The sequence below is a fragment of the Peromyscus eremicus genome, chromosome 3 (genome assembly GCF_949786415.1).
Source record: "Peromyscus eremicus chromosome 3, PerEre_H2_v1, whole genome shotgun sequence".
Classification (NCBI taxonomy): Eukaryota; Metazoa; Chordata; class Mammalia; order Rodentia; family Cricetidae; genus Peromyscus; species Peromyscus eremicus.
In genome coordinates this window covers 150,008,795-150,035,080 of record NC_081418.1, presented here as the reverse complement: position 1 = coordinate 150,035,080, position 26,286 = coordinate 150,008,795, and the positions used below count along the sequence as shown (strand labels likewise).

The window sequence follows — 26,286 nt, the reverse complement described above, 5'->3', positions numbered from 1 at the left end:
CAAGTGTTGGGGTAATAGGTGTGAACCATCATGTCCCACACAGAATTAATTTCAAAAAACTGCCTAGTTACAGAAGTCATCATATGTTTTCTGTTATGTATAGAGCCTAGATTGAAATATATATGCATATCTATCTGTCATTTACGTGTCTGTCTATCTATCTATCTATCTATCTATCTATCTATCTATCTATCTACCATCTATCTATAAATTGAAATATACACACATATATAAAATTAACTCCACATGTTTGATGGACTTAATTTTTCTTTTTATAATGCCTGATCATGGAGTCAATTTAAAATAAGCTTAATTTGTTAACAGTTTGTTATGTATATAGTATGATAGTTTCAATTGTCAATTTAATGAGATCTAGAATTATCTGGAAGATAAGCCTCTGCGTGCTTGTAGGGGATTATCTTGACTAGATTAATTGAAGTGGTAAGACCTACCTAATTTCTTGGATGGTGTGCTGGTTAAGTTTTTGTGTCAACTTGACACAAGCTAGAGTCATCTGAAAGGAGGAGACCTTAATTGAGAAAATGCCTCTGTAAAATCCAGCTGTGGCATTTTTTTAATTAGTGATTGTTGTAGGAGGGTCCAGTCCATTGTGGGTGGGTCCACTCATGGGCTGGTGGTCCTGGGTTCTATAAGCAAGCAAGTTGAGGATGCCAAGAGGCGCAAACCAGTAAGCAGCACTCCTCCACGGCTTCTGCATCAGCTCCTGCCTCCAGGTTCCTGCCCAGTTTGAGTTCCTGCCCTGACTTCCTTCAATGGTGGATTGTGATGTGGAAGAGTAAGTAATTGAAACAACCCTTTTCTTCCCAAGTTGCTTTAGGTCATGATTTTACCACATCAATAGAAACCCTAACCAAGATGGGATACTAGACTGTAGTAACAGGAGAAAATGAGCTGAGCACAAGTGTTCAGTGCTCGCTGCCTCCTACTGCAGATGCCATGTGACCAGCCATGTGACCGGCTGCTGTAAGCTCCAGCTGCTTTGACTCCCCCACCACATGGACTGACTGTACTCTGGAAGTATAAATCAAAACAAACACGTTCTCCTGAAAGTGTCTCATGTCAGGGTATTTTATCACAGCAAGAAGAGTAGCCAAGGCATGTGGTAAAATTTCTGCTGACTTAAGCTCCATCCTTCTACTTTCCTAATCTGCTTATAACTAAGATTTTTATGGCTCCTTGGGGATCCTAGCTTTTGTACTAGAGAACAGTAGGAACGTTCTCACAGGGAAGCAGGTGGATTTGCAGAGCCTAGGTCTTGCACGGTTCTGTCAAATTTTTGTAATTCTAGATGTAATTGTACAGTACGTATGCCTTTGTGTCACTTGGCTCTTGGGGCAGGAAGAGATCTGGTGGTGTATATCCTAGTATGTGGGTGGATTATTGTCATTCTATTTCTCTCCTTGTTTATCTTCAAGGCTTTCTCCAATATTGTTTTATGTCCATTTATGCTGCCAACCTTTATCAGATTACCATTTCTCACTTTTCCAGTCCTGCTAGTCAACAACAGAAGTATACTCCATAATATCAAGCCACCCTCCCTACCCTTTGTTTAGATAAACTCATCATGGCTAAAATAGCCATGGCTGATTAAACACAAAAGACTAGCCAGGTGCTTTATTTTAGTCCTAACCTTTCATAAAAATATATGTGGAAGGCATTACTATCTTTGTTTTATAAAGAGAATGTAAAAAAAGCTAGTCTCTTTTAACTTCGTTGTACCATACAAAATTATTGTTATACCAAAATCCATTCATGCATTTACTCACACATCATTCATAGATGACAGTAATTACACCTCTATGCATCAAATGCCTATTTTGTGAAAATAATGATCTTAAATATTATGAGGATTATATTAGCTCTCATATAGCTCTGATCTCAGGAAGCTTGCCGGATAGACAGAGAGAAAACAACTGAGCATGATGATCAAAATATAAGAAAATGTGGACTTCTACTAGGTAGTTTTGAGGTTGTAATCACTATGACAGTATCAAATTCAAAAGCAAGTTACATACGCAGTTGTCAGTGACTGAGGGAATGTTTAAGCAATCTGGCAATCTACAAAGAAGTAGATAACTTGGAATTCAGAGGAAAGTTGAATGGAGCAGGAGAGGTTACACACACACACACATACACACACAGACACACACACACAAACACATACACACACACACACACACACACACACACACACACACACAGTGTGTAGCATTTGCACAGAACTGAGCATATCCCAGAGGTGGAAAAAGCTGTTTTGAGTGATCAGGACATATGAGCCAGGAGGTGGAGGTATGCCAAGTGTGAAATATAAAATGGACAGAAGTCAGGTGCCCAAGGGTAGCCTTTCTAGCATCAAAGTTCTCATTGAATCAAAAAAGAAAGTTTTCCCAGCTTTTTACCAAACACAGAAATACGAGTCTCAGTAGGACTCCCCATTCATCTAGAAACTGGGAGGAGGAGAGAGGAGAATTACTGGAAGTCTTCCATCCGCAGCAAGGGACCAACAAACAGAGGAGCCAGCCTCAAACAAGGCAGAAGGTGGAGACTGACACCAGCATTATCCTCTGACCTCCACACATGTACTGCAGCACATGTGTGCCCACATACACACACATATGTCCACCAAACACACACATACACACACACCCACACACCCACACACACTCATACACACACACTCACACACAAGTGCACACTGGATTGTAGAAATATACCATTAAAATAATTATAATTTTGGAAGGAAAAATATATACTGTGAGCAATCTTTCAATGTTGGAAGTATTTAAGTTTGTTAGATTTAGTGTTTTTCAAACTTTTTTTTCCAGTTTGGGTTCTAAAAATGTAAGATAAGAAATCCCGTTCGTAGTGTTTGAGTAAAGACCATTTTTCTCAATGTCAAGCTCTTCACAATTTGAATAAGTATTTTAGTTCCATTGCTGTTTGCCAACTTAAGAGTCATCTCAAAAGAGAATTGTCAGGCACAGCTCTGTAAAAGAGAAGCTGTGGTGCACAATGGAAGGAGGAGAGAAATCTTTCTGTTTGCTTATAAAATACAGAAATTAGCTGAACCTTAGTGTCTGGATTGTAGCTCTGGGCCTACTGTATTTCTTAGCTACATGGTCTTACATGAATCAGCCCACTGATGTTATTCCATAAAGGTACTAGTATTACAGGGTTTTATGAGGATTAATAGTGACTCACATAACAAAGGTATAAATATGCCTAGATATTTTCCCATTGCTTTCTTTAAAAAATATTTATTTTTACTAATTTTACTCTGTGAATGTATGTGTCTGTGCACATGACTGCAGGTGCCTGTGGAGACCATTAGAGGGAGCTGCATCCTCCTGGATTTGGGGTTACAGGTGGTTGTGAGTTACTCTCTGTGGTTGCTGGGAACCAAACTTGAGGCCTCTGTAAGAACAGCAACTCAGAACTGCTGAGTCATCTCTCCAGCCCTTGTTTCTTCTTTCCTTCTAATTCTCTTCTGATTTCTTTCTTTTTTTTTTTCAGATGTCCATGATTTAGTTTATAGATCTATGAAGAAAGACAACAGACTTCCCTAAATTTGATGAGGCTGAAACATGAAACATTATAATGAAAGGGTGTGGCAGAGCAAAGCTGCTCATCTTGGGGCTCGGGAATATATATATATATATATATATATATATATATATATATATATATATATATATAATGTATATGTATGTATATATATATCTTGTCTGTTCCTCTAGATTACCCCAACTAATATAAAACCTAATTATAATAGAAATTATATAGCACATATAGTTTAATTGATATTCTTTTTTTCTTTCTTTCTTTCTTTCTTTCTTTCTTTCTTTCTTTCTTTCTTTCTTCTCCTTTCTTTTTCTGTGTAGACCTGGCTGTCCTGGAATTTTATCTGTAGACCAGGCTGGCCTTGAACTCAGAGATCCACCTGCTTCTGCCTCCCAAGTGCTGGGATTAAGGGCGTGTACCACTACTGCCCAACTATAATATTATTTCTTGTACTATAGATACTATTACATAGAGATGTGATATACAATAAAGCTTTATTGACTTTATTGTGGCACATTTTGAAATAAGCTGAACCTCACCCCACCTAAAATGCTGGGAATGAGTCTGTTTTCAAAGCAGGATCAATGTTGGTACATCACAAAGAGAAATTTACATACTTGTTCATTTAAATATGAAACTAATAACAACATTCACATAAGTATCCTTTCCTAATCCCAACACTAAAATCAACAGCAATAGCAAAAAAATTATTTTGGTGATGTAAAACACACTTCATGAATGGAATTTCAATGTTCAAGTCATGTCTGTAAGTCAGATTCTCACTAAGAATGAGATTCACTATTTTCTTTTCTTTTTTCTTTTTTGGAAGTGTAAGTTAAGTTCCTTTAGAGAGAAAGAAGGAAGAAATGAAATTGGGAGGGAGACATATTGGGAGAGTTCAGGGGTGTTGGAGGGGGAAATAAAGAATATGATCATCATATGTTATCTATATATACGAAATACTAAAGATTTATTTGTCATGTATGCAGAGTTTTGCCTACAGGCCATGAGAGGGCACCAGATCTCATTACAGATGGCTGTGAGCCACTATGTGGTTGCTGGGACTTGAACTCAGGACCTCTGAAAGAATAGCCAGTGCTCTAAACTTCTGAGCCATCTCACCAGCCCCTTTTATTGTCTTTTAAAATAACAGTGCCAGGTGTCATGGATCACAGCTTTAATCACCGGACTTGGGAGGCAGAGGCAGGCTGATCTCTGTGAGTTTGAAGCCATCTTGGTCTACATAACAAGCTCCAGGACAACTGTGGCTCTATAACGAGACTGCATTTTAAAAAGATGATATAAGGTAGTGTTATAGACATTTATATACATTAATGTTGTTTCTAGTGGTTCCAATTTATAGTCAGGGAAAAGCATGTAGATTGTAACACTGACTTACGGAGTCACACCATTCATCTAGAAACTTCCCTAACTTAGCCAAGAGAGTAAGTTGACATATAGACTTGAGTTCCAAGAATCTGTGGTCTCTAAGTTGAAGACATAAATAATAGAAGACAGGATCCTTTTGAAATATGCTGGATATAAATATGGTTGTGTAAATATTCAAAAGAATAAAGTCAGAGACACGTCATTAAAACTCACTGCAGAAAATGCAATGAACCCAAACCACCTTTTGGGTTTGGTTGTCATGGACACAAACCACCTTTATCTTTCAAAACACCTTTTTATTACCAGCAAGCACAGTAAAGAACAGAATTAAAAATTTTTTTAAGTAAATCAGAACAAGATTTTGTGTTGTTTTTAATTAGATCTCAAATTTTTGAGTTTAACGATAAAGGCCTGGGAGCCAGACACTGGGGTGAAAGCCTGCTAGCTCAGAGAGGTAGAACAAATGCCCGGCTGACCTTCCTCCTCCACTAGTGTCCCAGAAAACAAGGCCTTTCTCCTAAGCAGTCTCAAACAACAACAACAACAACAAAAAACCTCAAATTGAATGTCCCTTCCTTCTATGTCCTGTGCATCTTTTTATGCATCCTCCTGACTCCCTCTTACTCTCTATGTTTTTTTTTCTTATGTTCACTTCCTATCAACTGGATGCTTGCTCCATCTCTTGACCAATGGCTGGCTTTATTTAATCCTGTTTACAGTAACTAGAAAGCTCTTAGATTAAAGGTGTGTGTGCTAGGGCTGAGCCACACTACCACTAGAAACAGATTTTTACAGTAAGTAGCACAATCTTGGGGTTCACAGTGTGATCAAATATCCTGCAACAATTTTGCTAATTTATTTTGAAATGGCATCTGAACAGGTACCTAGAATACTTGCTTTTCCAATGTCCAGAATCAGAACTTTGCTATTAGTAGTTAATGACTTGTCAGGTTTCATGCTCCTATGGTCTCCTTTATTATTGAACTTGAATCATAAAGTTACAAGATAAAAAAAAGAAATTTTAAGTATTTCAAGAACATGTGTGAAGAGACACTGTCTGTAGCCTGACCTTGATCAGCCCTAAAGCAATTCTTAGAATGAGGATTTACACACACAGCCAGAAAGCATGGGACACATCATCTTGCATTCACAGTGGAAATGAAAAAGGCACTGTTAAATTACTAATGAAATTACCAGGACATTTACACATAAAGTAACAAGAGATGAAGAAGTACATTGACTCTAAAGGAGTAAGAAATCCAAAGATTCCCTGTTCGGAATCTCTGCTGCATTCCTCTTGCCGTATGTGTTCGATCCCACATTGGTTGGTGGGAGGACAGGACCAAGGTTGTTGCTCGAACGGACCAAAAAGTTTGCCAGGCGTTGTGTGGTGCATGTGGCTGTGTTGCACTTCCGTTTGTCCACCAGATGGTTGGTACCACTGAGCAAATAAGAAAGAAGTACCAAGTTGAGAGGCAGCCATGTCATCTCCACTATCTCATGCAGTAAAAGAAGGGGAGTATTTTTATAGAAGTCACTCAGGACTTTAGCTCTTTCTGACACCTAGAACATGTAGAAGAATCAATTTTTGACCACAAAACCACACAGCACCTTCTACTGGGGTCAGCATCGCAGTTCACAATACAAAGAGTAATCTCTGGATATTTGGGGCACATGTTCTTATAATAAAAAAACTCTATCTTCTAAGTCTTGTTGGTGGACTTATTTTCTGTTATACATAAAGGATTTGGAATGTATGATTTAAATCTAGCCTGGAAAATGTGGAGATTCTAAAGGTGCATTCATTTCCTCTATCTTTTTGACAAAAATTAAACAATATTTTTGTATGTTTCTTGAGATTACTCAATTAAAATATCAAGAGAAAGATGCCATGAGGAAATTCTGCAATATGCAACACTAAAGACATTGTGCAAAGTGAGATAACTCAGGTACAGAAAATTACATATTGAGTGAACACAAAGGAGACATCACACACAGTCAAACTTGTGAATCAAATACTGGAATGCTGTTCACCAAGTAAGGGGCAAATTGCTGGTTACTAAGCAGTAGGCAGCAAGGTGAATGTGTTCTCAAGATCACTGGTCAGCAGTACAAAATTTTTGCATGCTAAAACTTTTTGTGAGAGCAGATTTCACATTGAATATTCCTACTACAATAAACAGTATAGAAACATTAAAAAGACAGATAAGGCTGGGCGGTGGTGGCGTATGCCTTTAATCCCAGCACTCGGGGTGCAGAGGCAGGCAGATCTCTGTGAGTTTGAGGCCAGCCTGGTCTACAGAGCAAGTTCCAGGACAGCCAAAGCTACACAGAGAAACCCTGTCTCGAAAACCAACCCCCTCCGAAAAAAAGACAGATCATATTGGGTGATTAAAAGATCATCTAAAAGTTACTGTAGAGTCACAGGACAAATGAATTGATCACTGTTCCAGTGCTCATTGCACCATGGGAGTCCTTGGCATGAATATGTAGACCTCTGCTTTTCAAAAATTTTCATGTTAGGGCTAGGCTAACTGTGACAACTGGAGTCTTTGTATATCGAGGGCATAAGATCACCACATTTTTAGCGACTGAAATAACATTAGCAATAACTCAAAACTTATAACTGTGATTTAAAATTCATTTGAATTTTGGTACATTTATTTATTATTATTTTTGAGTCTAGCCATGTAGCCTAGGCTGGCCTTGACTTTTCTATGTAGTCCAGGCTGGCTTCCAACTTGTGATTATTCCATTTCCCCCAAGTGTTGGGGTTACAGGTATGTGCTACCACACCCGGATGTACCTCTATTTGAGACATTTATTTATTTCAACTCTATAGACGTGGAATATCTCATATCTTGGTTGGTCAGCTTTCTGCTTGTAGAAGAACACCTGAAATAAATCACCTTACAAACAGGAAAGACATTTGGGCTTGCCACTTGGAGGGCTCAGCCCAGGGTCATTGGTCCTGTTGTTTGGTACTAAGGACATGTGACCCAGCAGGTGATTGTGAGATGAAGCACACTGGTAACTGTCTGGTGACTAGGAAGCAAACAAAAAGAGGGAGAAGAATAAATTATGTTTCCAAACCTCCTTTGAAGGTACAAGTCCAGTGGCCCCAAACCCCTGCTCTACCTTCTCTCTCCCCAAGTTTCTACTACCTCTTACAGGTACCAGGCTTTAGGGACCAAACTTTTGAGACTTGAGGCTTTGAAATATATTTCAGAAATAAACTTTATCAATGTGCTTTCAAAATGGTATTTCAGATGGATGTAGAATAGTAACGCTGACTACTGGGTTGATTGTTAGCACACCCTGGGAAGCACTGTAGTTTTCAGCTCCATAGAAATCAAATTACTATTAAAATTTAGGCCTGTCTGCGGTGGCACACGCCTTTAATCCCAGCACTCAAGAAGCAGAGCCAGGTCGATCTCTGTGAGTTCGAGGCCAGCCTGGGCTACAAAGTGAGATCCAGGACAGGCACTAAAGCTACACAGAGAAACCCTGTCTCAAAACAACAACAACAAAAGATTTAGATTCATGTAAAGTGGAAAGTAAAAGTTATGGGGCTAAAAACTCAATGCTCAGGACAATGTAGATGATGTACAGCTGAGAACTAAGTGCTATGAGTGTCTCTGTGAGGACTTTGTGGGTGTGAGTGTTGAATCATCATTGCCTCTGTGCAGAGATACCCTAGGCCTATGTTTTATATGAATTTTTAAAATTATTTTGTCTCCTTACTGCTGTATTACCCCCAGTTAGATTCTGTCAGCATCAAGTGATCTGGCTATCTGTTTTGTGTAAATATACAATAAAGAAACAGTCAGTAGCCAAAGGAAGCCTACTGTGGGACTCAAATGTTCAATTTTTTTTCATTTTTTGAAGCAATTTCCCACTCTTTAATCTCAGACCAGCATCATCTTCCTGTCTCCCCTCTCTAGTGCAGGGATTACAAGTGTGTGCCACCACTCCCAGTGCAGTCTACGTTCTCATCTGTAGTCATCTCAGGGATATTATCTGTTCTTTGAAGCTGTAGCACACATGAACACCATATCTCAAAGAAATGACTTAATACTTTAAGGAGTTTTGCCAATGTTTCCAAAAACATGACATTAAATTTTAAATAACATGACTTTTCCTAAAAAACATCTGGGCACAGGAGTTGGTCTGTGAACCTGAAAACGGATGGATTTAAGACAGTCAAGAACATGATCTATCAATGCAGAGCAGTCTCTGAAGATGTTCTTGACAGTGATGGGAGCAGACTGTAGAATTCTCGACAAGCAAGTGGGGCTGGACTTTGAGAACTGATTAGAGGGCAATAACAACACCTTACGTTATCTAAATAAAACATTCTCATATTGAGTTAGCTGAAAGGACCACCACTCCTCATGAAAAACACACAAGAATCTCTTAAGCTTGTGTCCTAGATGCAGTATTGCTTCCCGCAAAAAACCTTCCATCTGAAGATGGTGAGAGAATGCACAAGACTATTCAAACAATCATTGGAATGCCGGCTAAGGGTCACATAGCCAGTGCAAGACGTGGTATCTCCACTTCAGGTATTTCTTTTCTTAATGACTTGTCTACATCAACATTCATATGTAGAGGTGTGAAGCTACTGCTGGGAGCTGCTAGTGATCCATCTAGGTGTGAGTGTGTGTGTGTGTGTGTGTGTGTGTGTGTGTGTGTGTGTATCCTCCATCCCCCAAAAGGGTACTGATGTAAAGAAATGCATTAAAAGGCATTTTAAGGATGTCTTATGAGTGTGTACAAGATTAATCATTATGAGAAAACAGGAAAATAATATGACAGACAGTAATGCTGTGATTTATTCTATTTTAGAGTAAAGTTCACTGTATAAGATGTGAGCACCCACAGACACACTTGATAGAGGTGCTGAGCAAATCTCCATATATACTTGTAGAAAAAAATCAAACACACTGGCAGACACATTAGGTAATACTGTTAAATTTTCCATCATGATATGATTGTTCCTATTGGAAACTTCATATTGGTTTTACAGTTATTTTTAGCCATGAAAAAGCCAATTGAAAATTACAGTCAGTTCAGAGAACACTGTGTGAAACCAGGTAAGTCTTCAGATGACAAAAACCATTTTCTAATAATTCCTGCTATTCATCACAGCTAGTGCTATAGAAATGTCTGCACATTGACACAGACCTTCACCCAAGAACAAATACCCCAGAGACAAAGAAAGAGATGATGATGATAATTCTATTGAGAGACTTAAATCACATTCTTTTTCAAAGGTGCATTTAGTTCTTTGTGCTGTCAAAGAGTAGTTACGTTTGGTCTCCTAAGACATATGGAGCAAAACTGATTTAGCCATAAATTCTTGTTACTTTGTTTAAATCAGATTCATGGATTTGGAAATAGGAATCTTAAATAGATGGATAATTATAGTTTTTAGTGGTTCCCGTCTGAAGCTTGTAATCACTACTATTCTGCCAGCCGCCTTTAACTCCCTTAGATTTCCTCAAACCACTGTTTAGTTTTCTTTGTTTACCTTCGATATTTCCAATAAGCCTTCCTCAGAAATCATGATGATGTGTATGTACAGTCTACACACTGACAATATTTCAAGTATTGCTAATTAACATTCACAGATGCTCAGAGTCATCTTGTGCAGAATTTATATCTCTGTGTGACCATAACACGGAATGACTTTCAAATAGCAAATGACTTTTTAACTATTTCTGAAATTTAACTTCTTAAAAACACCTTTCATTTGCTTCCTCTCTTATAGTTTCAAATTCCTGAAGGATATGTAGAAGTTTGCATACTTTCAGACCCCTCTGAAGAGGAAAAACAAGCAGTTTAAATATGCAGCAGAATTCCAAGTGACATAAAAAACCAATGTTTTGTTCAGTCCCTTCAGTTTCTTTCCGTATTGGGTTCAAACAGATCATCCCATAGCAATTGGGTTCAAACATTGTGACTTGTCTGCCTGTCAGTTTTTCTGGCATCTTACTCTGGCTTTGCCCCTGTAGGTTCTAATAAGTTCCAGACAAATGTTACCATCCATGGCCATCTATAAGAAGTTCTACCAGTCATTCCTCAGTCACTGACTTTGTCCTGGAAGAACGCAGAATTAGGAAACCTTTCCCTTTAAGTACTGCTAACGGCAAGATTTGCTTAGAAATTGAAGAATACAAGGGCTGTTAGTTACATAGCGGTGTTGAATTCTAATTTCCCCATACTTTACAAAAGAAGTAGGGATTTTCAGGTTACCAACCTTCTGACAGGTGTAGCTTTCAAGTGGTTTAGTGCCACAGAGAGGATGAAGAGAGCAGCTGGCACCTTTAAGATGTGCATTGCTTCTCAAGTTCCCTGAGAAGAGAAAACATTGAAGTCAAGCCACGTCCTTCAGTTCTGATTGATGCAATTTTAAATTAAAACCTTCAAAGAAATTTTAAAGCGTACTTTACAAGGACTTCTGTTATTTTTTACTTATGCTCGCCAACTTTGAAATAGTTTCAAAACATTCAATTCTCTTTTTAAAACAACATGAAAATTTCTATTATAACACATTATTCTTTTACTCTCTTCATGAAGTAATTCCTACAAGTAGCACAAAGATTACTTTTCTTTTAGTAAATAACATCTTCCCAAGCACAGGATGTTCTTTACCTTTTGGAAATCAGTGGCAGCAATATCAGAAAATGCCTTGATAACCAGAAGCTTCAGGAACCACAGCCCAACTCCGCTCGCACGGCTTGACAACTGGCAAGCTGGCTTTTATACACCTCTTGCCTTGCTTAGCTCTGTCACTAGGGAGGCTCTGTCATTAATTTCCATCTTATGGATGGAAAGTGCTTCATAGGCAGCAGGAGCACATGGGCCATCATCTCATTAACACTTGGGTAAATATTAGCAGAGCACATACTGAGTGCCTTTGTGGGGTTAATGGTGCGTCAGGGGAAGAAGTTTTGGGGTTTCCATTTTTTGTGAAATATAAGTGATATTTCCAACAATTAGTATAACAGTAAGCAAGTGACATTTTAAAAATAGTTTAAGGAATAACAATAAAGTGTGCTTATATGCTAAAAGAATACTAGAGAAACGGGAGTTATAACCACTCTCTCAAGGCTACGGACACTCAGAAATAGTTTGTAATACTGTAAGAACTATTTTGTAAACAGCTCATAAAATGGAAAACTGAATGGACTCAGTGGGCTTTAGAAGGATTATAGCCTCCAAAGCTACACAGAGAAACCCTGTCTCGAAAAACAAAAAAACAAACAAACAAAACAAAAAAAGAAAAGGATTATAGGAAGTTGAGAGAGAGTACAAGAAGTGGGAGGCATTCTGGGGGGACTTGGGGGGGAAGGAGTGGAGGATGGATTTGATCAAAGTACATTGTAAGCACGCATGGAATTATTCTCAAGGAGCAAAGAAATGTGTATCTATCTATCTATCTATCTATCTATCTATCTATCTATCTATCTATCTATCTATAGATATATTAAAAAAGATAATAGGAGCTATTTATAGTGAAGTGGGGGAACACCAAAGACATAAATCCAGTGATTTTACATCTAAAATACTATTTATCAGGAGTTAGAGACTCCTCATTGTACATAAGGACACAGTCTTATTTATTTGTTTGTGTGTGTGTGTGTGTGTGTGTGTGTGTGTGTGTGTACATGTTTAAGTGTGGTTTTGAGTGCATACATGTAGAGGCCCAAGGACAATCTCAAGAGTCATCCTTAGAAGGACCAAATTGTCATGGACCTGGAACTTGCCAGACATTTTTGGCAAGGGTGCCCTGGGACCTTCCTGGTTCACCTTCTCATGTTCTGGGGTTAGGTGCACATACCACCACACCCCACAGTTTTACATGGCTTCTAAAGGCAGGCCCTTATGCGAGGCAAGCACTTCTATGACTGAGTTGTCTCAGTCCCCATCCCCTTACTCAAATGGAGTTTGTCCTATAATTGCTTTCTGAGAGAAAGAGCACAGGAAAACTCATGGTCTTTTGTTTCGGATCATATCTTTATTCCATTTAAAACATTTTATTTTGTTTTGATGTGCAGCCCCATGTTGGCCAGTCTGGTACTGAACTCCACATGTAACCAAGGATGACTTTGAACTCCTCATCTTTCTTCATCTCCCGAGTGCTAGCATTCCAGATGCCATTCCTGGCTTTTAGGCATGTCTTCTCTGCTATAAGTGGATCTTTATGATAGGTAGCATAATTTATATTTAGACTTTCATAGGCATTATATGTCAGCAATGACCACTTTAGCAGCTATACCCCTTAACTGGTATGTCTGTAAAGAAAAGTGATTTTCTTATATATATAGAGAATTCTGGATTCTTCAGGGTGACTTTTAAAACACTGTGCAGACTCCCTTTGGATCTTTTCTTTATTCTTGGCCTGTGGAATTTTGTCTGATGTGTCTTGGGTTATATTTTTCATCAAAAGAGTTGAAAAATCAACATTGTAAATATATAAACTTGTCTCCTCTTACTTGGGGATTGAACCCCAGGCTCCTTCCACACTAGGCAGCACTCCACCACTGAGTGTTAGCCCCAGCCCCCAGTATCTCTTTTGTTCAAATTACTGAGGTGCAAGAGCTGTGGGGAGGTGACTTAGAGGTAAAGTGGATTAAGTTCCTGCTTGATGGAGCTTCAGGTCTAGCTGGTTTAGAGGCATTCAGCATTAGCAATTGAAGGAGTGATGGTGAATAACATTCTAAAGTAATTTCAGGGTTGCATGCAGATAATGGCTGCCGAAGTGGTCATTCCAGCTGAAGTCAGCCAAACAGAAAAGCCAGTGCAGTCCAGCAGCACAAAGGAAAAGCTCTCTGCTGGCCAGAGCTTGAGGAACTGTGGGGAAGAAATCTCCCCTATGAACTTTCCATGAATAAACAGTATCTTTAGGTTTATGTGAACATGGAGTAGGGAGAGTATCCTGTATATACAAGCTAAAACTTAATGAGTTGAATGCTTTGTGAGTCTTGCATGGAGTGAGTCTGTGTGATTAACCTGTTCATTTTATTTCCCTTATGCAAATTATTTTCTGTGGTATTCATTTGAATAAGTAGTTATAATATTTTTATATTATTATAATGTATGTAATAATTATGAAAGATCTCAAAAGATCATTTAGACTTAATATACTTACCTCTTTGGCTTTGAGTATGTTAAAATTCTCAAAAGAGGTGAACCAGTCCTTTTAATTAAAAAAGAAAGACAACAAAAAGACCCTTATTAAAATATGTATCTGCTTGGGAGAAACACAAAATTAAAAAGTTGAAGGTAGTAATACATTAGTAAGAATTTACTGATTAGGTAATCTTTCTGGCAGCTAAAGTAGAGCTTGGCAAGGAAGGCTGTGGACAGTGGGTCAGGTGTAGGACACTGTGTCTCAGGCCCCAGTGATGCTCAGATCTACTGGGGGTCTATGGGTCTATGGGACGGTGGATAAAGGTGTGGTATTATGCTTCCTTTAGTCTTATTGATGTACAAAATCTCCTCAAAGGCAGTACATATATTTTTTTAGTTCTCTCAGTCATTTGGTGAATGAGATTTATCTAAATTTTGAAAACACATGAATTTATTTATGGAAGTACCAATTCTCACTTTTCAGGAGTAATTTTTATGAGTGTCAAAGGATGTTAGTTACATCTTGGGCAAAGAAATAAGTTTGATCCATCTCGTCCTTTCTTTTTCTCTTGCTTTGTTTTTCCCTTTCTTTTCTTTTGGTTGTTTTGTGACAAGGTCTTACAATGTATCCAGGATGGTCTGCAACTCACCTATATAGCTTAAGCTAGCATCAGGGTTAGCTTATTGTGAACTTGACACAACCTAGAATCATCTTGGAGGAAGGTCTCAATGAGAAATTGTTTATGCTGGGTTGGCCTGTGGGCAAGTCTGTGGAGAATTGTTTTATGTTAATTGATATTGGATGACAACTTCACTGTGGGTAGCATCATTCCTAGACAAGGGTTCCTGAACTGAATGAGTGGAAAGGGTATCTACCTAGCCAGCCAGATCAACAAGATTAACCCTGATGATCAATGGCATGACAGATTTCACAGCCATATCACCCTCACATCCTAAAGTACATTCTTAATGGAAAGTCCTCAGTGCCTCCTTACAGAGAAGCATGGGAAACCTGAGCCACCTGAAAGTAATGTTTTGGAGCTGGTTTACTTAAAATTGAATCAGGTAGATGAACACTGTCATCCAGAGGAAAGGAAAGCAGTAACTGCGTGATGGTAGGTCCAATGGGATTCCAAAGAAAAGGAGTCTGAGTAAATTATGTGCAGATGAAATTGAAAAAAGATGCATGTCCACAAAAGCATAATTACAGCTTGTTTAGTAATAAATGTAAAACTTCATCTAATTATATTAGCTAGTACTAATGAGTCATGATTAAGGATCTTTTGCAAAAACTTCAGGGGAAATGAAGCCTGTGGCCATAGCCAATTAGCACAATGATTCTTTGGTTGTGTGAATTAAGACTCTTCCTGTGACTCAGCTAATGTGCTAAGAACTGGAAGATTAGATGAACTCAGATAGGCTGCAGTTTGTATTTAACCTATGTCTGTCTATGTTACATGTTAGCATCTTTCAGGGTAGTTAGAGAGATGGACCCAGTGATTAAGAGTACTTAGTGATCCCCCAGAAGATTCCAATTCAGTTCCCAGCACCTTTTGGGAGGCTCACAACTGCCTGTAACTCCAGTTCCAAAGGATTTGTCACCTCTGGCCTCTCTAGGCACCTCTGCTCACATATTCCTGACCTCATGCAGATACACACATACACACACATATAAATCAAAATAATAAAAAATAAACTCTTAAAATAATATCTTCTAGGGAGTTGCTTTAAAATTTTCTTGGTGAGCTGGAGATGATGTTGTAACTGTTTAATATACTGATATTAATTCTATTCAGTCTCCAAGTTAAAGAAGGTTGGTAGTTATCTACAAACTGTTGGCAGAAACATCTGGTTTAAGTGATTCAGAAGAATTTTGTTGTAGTTATATAATTTTACATTCAGCCTCCTCAGTAGCCAAACACTGCCATTTGTGTTGGGGCTATTTCCTTCATTTTGGGGTATGCATTGGTCTTTGTTGACTCATTTCTCCATTCATAAAAGTGTTATCCTCAGCTGGGTTGCATAAGTGAATTCTCTGGCTCTGCCAACTCTAACAAATGCCCTTAATGGGAAGCTACAAGGTCACTTGCTTGTAGGTTTCTAGAAACCATTGACACATGGGGAACAGCTTAGAATAGATGAAACTTGGACCATTGCCTTGTGGTGTTCATATTATAATTCATGTTTGTTAACCTGTAAACATATAGAAACTCAAATGTAGCTATACAGAAGTGAGTCTCCACAGCTGTTAACTCAGCAGAGACCCACCCTGAATATAGGCAGCTTCATCCCACTGGCTGTAGTCCTGAACAGAATAAACAGGAGGAAGTGAGCTGAGTGCCAATCTTTATCTCTTCCACTTCCTGACTGAGGGTGTGATGTGATAGGTTGCCTTGAGCTCTGACACTGTCTTTCCCACCATGGTGGATCTCACAGAAATACAAAATATCATAAGAAGCTGTTATGAGCAATTACACACTAAAACACACCAAATATTTCCTGCGCACTTTTCGTGCTCTTGATTAACTTCTTTGCAAACACCTCTCATCCATATCCTCAGAGTGAAAAATCAGTTGGAGTCACTGATTCCTCACTCACTTCTACTTAACTTTTGCTTTTAATCTTTATGGTGACCATGTGTAGTGTTTTCATTTCATCCATGATGCCTTGGTCACTTTGATTTTCTAGGTCACTTTGATCCCATGCATTTACACACATGCACACACACACAGAGACATGCACAACCATGTGTGAACACACACAAACATGAATGCATACACTCATGCACCAACCACATACAGACACACAGGCACACACACACACACACACACACACACACACACACACACTCACACCCACCCACACAGAAGTTCAAAGATGAAGAAGAGATATTAGTATAAAAGCCTCATGTACATTCCTGATGGAGTTACAGACAGATAATTGGTATCCACACAAAATGAAATACCGAATGGCTACATTTGACTCTAGTATTTAGAAATCACATTGGTGATGCCATGCTGCAAATACCACAGCAGGAGATGCTTCCAGAATGCTAAGAAGGCTTCATTAGAGAAACATAAAACAGGTGCATCTAAAAAGGTTCATGGATTTTTTTTTATAGTTCAGCAAATTTTATTTTTTCTGTATTGTTTTATCATGTGCACTGCTGTGGGATGGTCTGTATGTCAAGTGTGTTGCTGATTGGTCAGTAAATAAATCACTGATTGGCCATTGGCTAGGCAGGAAGTATAGGCGGGACAAGGAGAAGAATTCTGGGAAGTGGAAGGCTGAGGGGGAGACACTGCCAGCCGCCACCATGACAAGCCGCATGTGAAGATGCCGGTAAGCCACAAGCCATGTGGCAAGGTATAGATTAATAGAAATGGATTAATTTAAGATATAAGAACAGTTAGCAAGAAGCCTGCCACGGCCATACAGTTTGTAAGCAATATAAGTCTCTGTGTTTACTTGATTGGGTCTGAGTGGCTGTGGGACTGGCGGTTGACAGAGATTTGTCCTGACTGTGGGCCAGGCAGGAAAACTCTAGCTACAGTGCACCTTTCTATATGTTTTGTTATTTATTTTCCAAAGTTACATAGGTTTCTGTCATATGGTGTTATCATATTCTACTAATGATAACTTTTTGAGCTCTAATATACACAGCATCCAGTAAATATGTTTATTGATAAAGAGCAACCTCTTTTAATGTCTTGAATAATTTCTACTCAATATATGAAAAGGTCAACTGAAGAAAAGAAAATCTTACTTTGGCTTCTACTTTGAGGAAAGGCATCAAAGCAGGCGCCTGATGTAGCTGGTTACATTGCATCTGTATTCAGAAAGCAGAGAGAGATGGATGTTGGTGCTCAGCTCACTCTCTTATTATTATTATTCTATTTAGAACCCCAGATCATTGAATGGTGCTGCATTTTGGGTTGGTTTTCCCTATGCAGTTAACCCTACTCCTTCACAGACATAGCTGGAAATTTGTTTCTTAGGCAGTTCTAGATCTGTCATGATTCTAAATCTGCCAAGGTGACAATCGGTATTAACCATCATAGTCTACTTGTCAACTTGACACCCAGGCATATGTGTTTTAATTCATAATCTTCTACCTGTTGTGCCCTCCTCATCTTCCCCTTTAAACTTGTTCACACACTTTCTCCACCAAACTTCACATTTTTGTCTTTCTCCTCTTTCTTACTGGAGATCTGAATGAGAGCAGTAAGCAGTAGCCGTGTTCCAACCTGACCAATGTGCTATCATGAGATTTACTCCATCAAAAAGATCAATCCATTTCCTTTTAGTTCACTGTTACTCAATTTTTCAGCTATGGGCAGAATCTAGCCAGATATGGTAGAAGGAGAGAATGGACTTCCCAGAGATGTCCTTTAACTTCCATGTATGTCCACTATAGCACATATTACCCACATTCACATACACATGTGCCTTCACAAAGTCAAAATTACAAAGAAAATCTCCTCCAAGGAATGGTGTCATTGCTATGATACACCACGATCTTACTCCTTTGGAACTGGTTTGTGTGAAGGTGGAAGAGTTTGGAGATTCACTCAAGAGAATACCTAGACTGGTCTAAGCAGAACATAATGTATAATTCTGGTAGGAAACTGAAGACCAGAATGTCAAGAGAATGTCAAAAAGTAAGCGTCCTGCTCATGGTGTTTTAAGAGTTTGAGGAAATCCAGGGCTGAATGGTTCATAGATTTTTGTGATAATGAAAATCCTTTATCCAATGTAATGGTGGAAGTCCAGCAAAAAGAACACAGCTGCCCTGAGAGAACCTGAGGGGATATACCCCATTCTTCCAGGGCCTTTAAGTAAATTATGCTCTTCTTTGAACACACCCCATACCCTTCAAGTGTGATTATTCCATACAGATCCTAGAACTTCAATGATAGTAAAGAGAATCCATCACCCATTCCAAGGAAAATTGAACTCAAATCCTTCATGCTCCATGGCTCCTTGTTACAGAAAATTGCTAAGACATCCAACAGTAAGAGTCTACTTGGTTCTTATTCTTAGTCACTCTCTTGGATGTATTTTTTTGTAACTAGACCAAGGTGTGAAATTCAACCTCCAATACCAACTGGAATCAGATTCGTCATGCTGTATTACTGTCACCCTAATTCTCTGTGGAATCTTACCTCCATAAACCTCTTAATCTTCCTTGAAATGAGAAACAGATGAGTGCTTTTGTTTTCTGCAATGAGTGGTATGTTTAGTGGAAGATAGTCCCTGATCAAGGGCTGCCCATTTATATCTCAAAGTCAATCCTGAAGTAGTCCGAAGTTTGTAAGATGTTGAAATTGAGAAACAGAAGTTTCTTAATCACAAAAAGGAATAAAATTTTACAGAGATATTTATATGACTATAGACAATAGAGATGAACATTTATTGATCACCTGCTGTATACAGGATCTTGCCATGGCTGCTATGGGTAGAAGATAGTAAGGACTATGTGTGGTTTGATCTCAGAGCAGGAAGAAATCATGACAGGACCAGGAAAATTTAGTGTTGCAAATATTTTAAGGAGACATGAGAGAAGCAGTCAGTCACATGAGCCAGGGAGATAAGGATGTGATGGGATGAAAAAGTTTGGAGTTAGTAAGATGACTCAGTGGGTAAAGGCACTTGTCACTAAGCCCGAGAACCTCATTTTGGTCCCCCAAACTCACACAATGGAAAGAAAGAACAGATTCTGGAGATTTGTTCTGTGACCTCCACAACTGTTCCATGGCACACTTGTGCTTGTGTTCACACACAGAAAACATATACACACCCACACCAATAATAATTAAAATTTAAAAAATTCAAAAGATGGGGGCTACAAATCCAGATGCAGCAGGGCAACTTAGTTTCTCCCCTTCTGATCCAGTGGCCCATCTTTCTGCATTGGGGTGACATGGTCACGAACTATGCCGATAATCAACTGTGAGATTCATGTCCCATTACCTACTGGGCATACCCACCTGACTGTGGAACATTCTATATCAAAATCTGAATTTCCTCTTTTCACCTCTCTCTCCATGTTATTCTATATGTCAGTCATCAGAGCTGCTGAGGCAGCAGTCTTTGGGTTCTCTTTGAACTTTGCTCTTTCTTCTTTATCTAAGTTGATCCCCAAAGATGTTATTTATATTTATCATTAACTTCTAAAATGGTTGTTTTTAAATAGATGGCTCCACCTAAAGTGTTTTATTTAGGATGATGTGCAGATAATGTATGAAGTTTATTATGATGTCTGGCAATATATACTATAAACAAATGTCTTCTTTCTTACATATGATGCAATTTAATATACGATATACACTTTTACTAGTCCATTAACATTATGTGAGTGAAAATGACCTGTTAAATAAATTCAAAGATTTCATACTGTAACTTGGCATTTATTCTATATGTTAAGTTAAGATCAGAAAGAGCTGGTTATATGATGCTTCAAATTTTACATCCAAAGACTTAGAATGTTTTTTAAAGGAATCAACTTTTATAATGTTCATTTTCTTTAAAACTGAGGAGGTAAGAGATTTTTTTGTGTCTTTATTTGCAGATAGTTCTCAAATTATGAAATGCCTAGGTATATACAAATTTCCTTATTAATTACTTTTCAAAAATTGATTTCTGAGAAATAAAACTAGATAAAATTTTGAATCTCAAATGAAATTTGAGGATCAGGAGAAAATAATTTATCAAGTCATTTTTCTTAAGCTCAGGAGGTTCTGTCTTACCATCAGAACTCCTCATGCATCCCTCTTGCTCTAACAGCCCATTAGAAGTGTAAACACAAAGGCACATGGCCACAAATGAACACTGGAAGTTGTCTAATGATCCGAAGCATGATGCTGATGATGACAAGCTATATATATATATATAGACACACCTCTGATGAAACGAGGCCCTGATTATCCCCAGTATTTGCTCAGAGCCAAATGCTGTTCCCTTTGTGAAGTCTACAGGAGTGTTTTGTTTTCCATCTCCCACAGAGAAATCTGAGTCATACTGCTCTGACATCAAGCAAGTGCAGCCAGTAGGGCATTCTGAGCAGTGAATCAAGGCACTTGTTGGCTATCCAGTGTCTCTGGGTAGAAATTTAGGTGGGCTCGGACTGTCTCAAATGCAAATCTATATAAAGCAAAAAAAGAAGGGAGCAAATCAGGAGACTTAATAGATGTGCTGAGTGAAATAAAAATATTTAGCTGATGATGAACAAAAATAGCTAAAATTCAACATCAGTCTGGATGAGAAGTTCATAGTATTCTTGTTAATATTAAAGAGTCAATTTTACAACTGTCTTTAAAATTTTTTTCTTTTTGAGGCAGGCTTTGTGTACCTTGGTTAGCATGGAGTCCACAATGAAAATCAGGCTCACTTTGAACTTACAACCGTCCTCCTGCCTCTGCCTCTGAAGTACTAAAGCTGGGATTGTAGGGTTGTGTTCCCTTTATGGTTTTTTAAAAAAAACATTTATTTTATTTATGTGTCTGTGCACGTGTGTGTAGGTGCCCATGTAAGCCGTAAACATTCTTTGTTTCTGCATCCCTTTCTGGAGTTCCAAATGTTAAAGGGCTACCTGATGTGTGCTAGGGTCCCATGCACAATCCTCTGGCCAATGCCAGGGCCCAATGTGTAGTCCTCTGGCCAAGCAGCAAGAGCTCTTAAGTAGTAGCTCTCTAACTCTTCCACCATTTTTTAACCAGGAAAAAGTCTCTCCAATGATACTTACAGAAAACAGCATAGAAATTCCCAAAGGAGAATGAAAACAAATTGTAAACCCATTCAGAAGATTCTTAGGTCTTATACACAGACACATGCACTTTAGAAGGGACAGCTTGCTGTAGTTGATAAGAGTCTCCAGGGATAGATATTGACTTTACCACTTATGACCTGTGTGACCTCAGACAATTGTTTGACCCCTCTGTGCTTTAAATCCTGTACCTTTAAAGTTGGGATGACAGTACTCATGTCACAGGGCTTTATGATAATTGAATGCACTTATATAACAAAAGTTTCCAGAATAATGCTTAAAATATGTGAAGAGTAAGTCAGGTTGATGTTTATTACTTAATGTCTGTAATCTCCCACGATGTCCAGCTTTTTCAGGATAATGTGTTATCTAAACGAGATCAGAGCTGTGACTTTCCAAAGTAGCAGTGGTTCTTTAGGAACAAAGACTCTTTTACACTTTTCTTATGCGTTAGTCACTCAACTGAACAATACACATCATACATGGAGTCCAAAATATCACTGAGTACTCAATAATCTGGTGTTTCGGAATGTGGTGGCTTATTTCTGTTGGCAAGTGGATTTCTTGGCAGTAAGCCTCCAAACAGTTAGTCTCTTCCTTGTGGACACACCATGCTCTGTGAAGACCTGGTGACTATGGCTCCTTTTGCAGTGATGCAGAAGGGATAGGTCCATACATTCAAGTCAATAAAGAAACCAGTTGACTTTATGGCAAACCTTGTGTTTAGTGTGGTTCAGAGATGTGAGTATAGGAAGTGAGAGCTGCTGATATATGTAAGGACCTGTCTCCTGATGCAGTCTGAATAGCATTAAGGACTTTATGTCTATTCTGCAGCAGCCAATAGCTATCATTGGTTGGATGTTGCTTGAGCACCCATTTTATAATATGTATTAAGCATATTTAATTCCGCAGTGAGGATTACGGTTGTCTTGGTCAGGGTTCATCTGGTCTCACATACATTCTCTCCCATGCTCTATCCATTCTGTATCTCAGAGACTGACATCTGAACACTAAGGTTCCCTGTTCACCAGACTTGGTTAGGTTGTGTTATTGGACAATATTTTTGTGACATTGGGATTGTGAAGAAGTGGGAAAATACCAGGGCTTTCCTTGCTTCCAGTGGTGGCTTTATGATCTTGAGAACCCCAGCCTGTGCATCTCAGCTCTTTCCCTTTCTGATACAGCCTTTACCCTGCTTCCCAGCTTGACTTTCTAACTCTTCTTTTACCTTTGTGACTGTTTTCTGGTATCTGTCACGAACTCTCTTTTCTTACCTGTACTTTGAGAACAATGGATGCTGTTTTCATTTGTGATAGAGAAACTGAGTGTCCTGTCCAAAAGCACACAGTTAGTTTGCAAACAGATCTTCAAACTCGGGCTTATTCTAAAAGAAATATACTTCACCAAAATGACACAGGCAGGAGAATGGTTTTCATAACTCTTTTAAATCCCTCTGACATTGACTGAATCATGGCAATAGTTACCCATTACTATTAATGATCTGTCTCTCTCAATAGCTTCTGAGACCCCTTAAGAGCAAGCATAGGCTATTCTTTTTCAGATCCCTCACACCTACTGTGTTTGGAATTTAGTAAAGTCTTAATAAATATTTGTGGAATGAATGAATAATATTCACTGCCATTGACAGGGTGACTGTTTCATTCCAGCCCCATGTGAGGGTACTGATGGGAGTTTTATAGTTCAGTCTTCATAACCATCTTGCATGATAGACATAAAGATTCCTGGCTTTTAATATAAACAGGCTAAAAGCCCATATAGACAAGTCAGCTCATCTGGGGATAAAGTCAGAAAGATGTCTCACACCTGACACTCTCCAGCTGTCTCCGCCTTTTTACTATGAGAGTAAGAAAATGCATACATAAATGGACTAGGGAAAAGTGCTGGGATTTTGTTGGATTTCCAGATATGAGCAGTACATTGATAATGAAGTAAATCTTACATCTATGAGAAAAAGGGAGTTCAACCATTTTCTTCCATGAGATTAAGTGGAGATACATACTTTTGTTCTTCAAACTATGCCTGAGCAGATAAAAGGAGGAGAACAACTAAGACAATCTGAAGAAATTATAATTTCTACTATATTGCTCTCTGAGAAAAACCAGTACTGACAGTGAGTGGAGTTAGGCAAGCTTTCTTCAGGAACTGCAGGAACTGCCGAGAATGCTTCAGTCTATTGGGGTGCAGTTCAGGACGCAGTGGAGATCAGTGGAGACTTACAGACGAGGGGGGATGTCCTCAAGAGGAAAACGTAAGCCAGCTGTTCTAGTGCTAGCTAAGCCAGCCTGACAATTCTTGCTGGCAATGATGAGGGGATGCAGAAACGGACCAAATATTGAAGCAACTGGGTATCAAGAGTGAGCGTTTTCCACACTGGCTTGGCCTGATTTCTGCTTTAACTGGAGAGTCCAGGGCTCAACAGGACTGTGCACTAGAGAGCTTAAAGCTGCCTGGGCAGACCTAAGTCAAAGCAAGTGTGGGAACTGGCTCATTCTCTAGGTATGTTTAGTACAGGAAGTGACACTGATTATATTCACAGTTAGCTCCATTAAAGGTAGAACAGGTGTTTCGAATTTCCAATTCTGCTTCTCAGTCTAGATTTAGAACACACTCAAAGTCACAAACTGCCTAAATTTCTGGAGAAGGGTTTGTCTGTGTTCCAGTCTTGTTTTGCATGGTGAAACCACAGGAATAGGTAATGTTCTTGATTTCTGTTTCAGTTTTCCTCAGAGCAGCCCATTCCAGGTACCTTGAATGGAGGAAATAAAAGTGTTCCTACATGTGTCAGACTTAACAGGTGGAATTCAGTATTGTCTCCTTTGATTTCTGATTGGAAAAATCTGACCAAAGTCAAATTATTTGCTGGGCAACAAACAAGAAGTCATTGTTGATTCTCCACGCCCTTCCTTGGCTTGGTAGTGGTTGAAATTGTTTCAGCTGGAAAGCACCCAATAGGCTGTCTCTAGTAGTTAAAGGCAATTTGAGGATTCCAGAAAAAGGTGCTTTTCATAAGAGTTTCACTGCTGTGACTTTCTTTTTCCCTCACCAGGGAGAGGACCATCTCTTCAGGCTTCTTCATGTATGTACTATTTGCTTGGCCATGGTAAAGCAAAGCCTTTGTTTAATTAATTTCATAATACAGAGTAAGGTGGAATGAACAGCATGCATTTTCTGATAATCACAAACTGTGTGGATACTGAGAATGAGTAAGTGTGTTTATTCACTTTGTACAGAGTTGTATTCTCCTGTGATTGAGATATTGTTAAGGACCATTAATCAAAAGGTGCCCCCTCCAGGGATGCTGCTCAGTGTGTATAGAGTGCCAATATTGCAAGGTAGTTACTATTCTAGAGATTTGTTTTGTAGTGTGCTCACCCATCTACTTAGCAATTCTGTACTGTATTCTTAAAAAGTTTGAGAGAGCTGATGTTCTATCATACATCTTTACAATAACACAAACAATGCAAATGGTTCAGAGTTGTGGACTCTTGCTCGAGAATGAGAATGTTGTGTTCCCACTCCTTATGTGGATGCAAAAGAGGATGAGCCGTGAGAGTGTTGTCTGCTTAATAAAAGTGTGATGTCCTGCTTTCATGAACATTGATGACTGATGTGGATTTGTCTGTGATACTATGTGATCCTGGGAACAGAAGTCATTGTTTAAACAATGCCGTGCTAACAAAGGGACATTATTCATGTGGCTGTCACTTACTCTGTGCTCGTTTCTCATTTAGGTTCAAAGTGCTCAGCAAGGGAATGTGTCATGATTCAGCATTGGGTTTCACAGGTTTTGTTGAATCAATGAAACAGATGTTGCTTTGTCTCTTTTCTTCTATAGACATGTTTAAAATGCATCTGAAAAGATATAATGTTTTTCACAGAATGTGTTGGCACACTAGAAGAAGGTGCGCATTAGTTTAGTAACATTGAATCTGTTTTCAAGTGCTTGGCTTTGTAGGCTTTATTTACAGTCAAGACATTTGTTTGCAAAACTGCTCTGACACAGTAAAAGTGTTTTGATAGGAATCTTCAAAGTTGTGATAAAAACTACCCAGATGATTACTTAGTGTGCACGGAAAGAGCCATCCAATGATCATCTATATGTTAACTCCAGTTTCACTTGGCTAAAAAATGAGAATTAGTTATTGAGGATGTTTATATGTTAAGCTACTAAGGAAAGCAAAGACAGCTTTGATAAGGGAGAAGAGTAAGTTCTTTTAGTCATGGGTAGAGAGATCATCCCAGGTTCAGGCATGGGCAAGAAGGAAGAGAAGAAAGAAAAGACTGATGAGAGATTGTACTATGGATGAGGAAAAGACAGGCAGGTGAGGAGACTCAAGTGGTTGATGTTTCATCTGTATTGGTGTAGATTTAAATCATGAGTCTCCTCTCTC

At 38.8% G+C, this 26,286-nt stretch overlaps 2 protein-coding genes across 3 annotated transcripts in view; one reads left to right on the top strand and one right to left on the bottom strand.

The window, feature by feature from the left end:
- Nucleotides 1-26,286, top strand: part of LOC131907493 (solute carrier organic anion transporter family member 1A5) — a 98,112-nt gene that overhangs the window by 12,745 nt on the left and 59,081 nt on the right. The gene's annotated exons all lie outside the window — the stretch shown is intronic.
- Iapp (islet amyloid polypeptide) lies at nucleotides 6,214-11,313 on the bottom strand. Its single transcript, XM_059258752.1, has 2 exons — nucleotides 11,234-11,313; nucleotides 6,214-6,412 (listed from the first exon to the last, which is right to left on the bottom strand). Exons 1-2 carry the CDS (start codon nucleotides 11,311-11,313, stop codon nucleotides 6,214-6,216), a joined length of 279 nt encoding a protein of 92 aa, XP_059114735.1.

Excerpts from the sequence above, each read along its gene's own strand:
- Iapp (XM_059258752.1), bottom strand. The coding sequence starts at position 11,313 with ATGCACATCTTAAAGGTGCCAGCTGCTCTCTTCATCCTCTCTGTGGCA. Across the intron at positions 6,413-11,233 it reads AAAGCTACACCTGTCAGAAG|TGGTACCAACCATCTGGTGG; the intron begins GTTGGTAACCTG and ends TTATTTGCTCAG.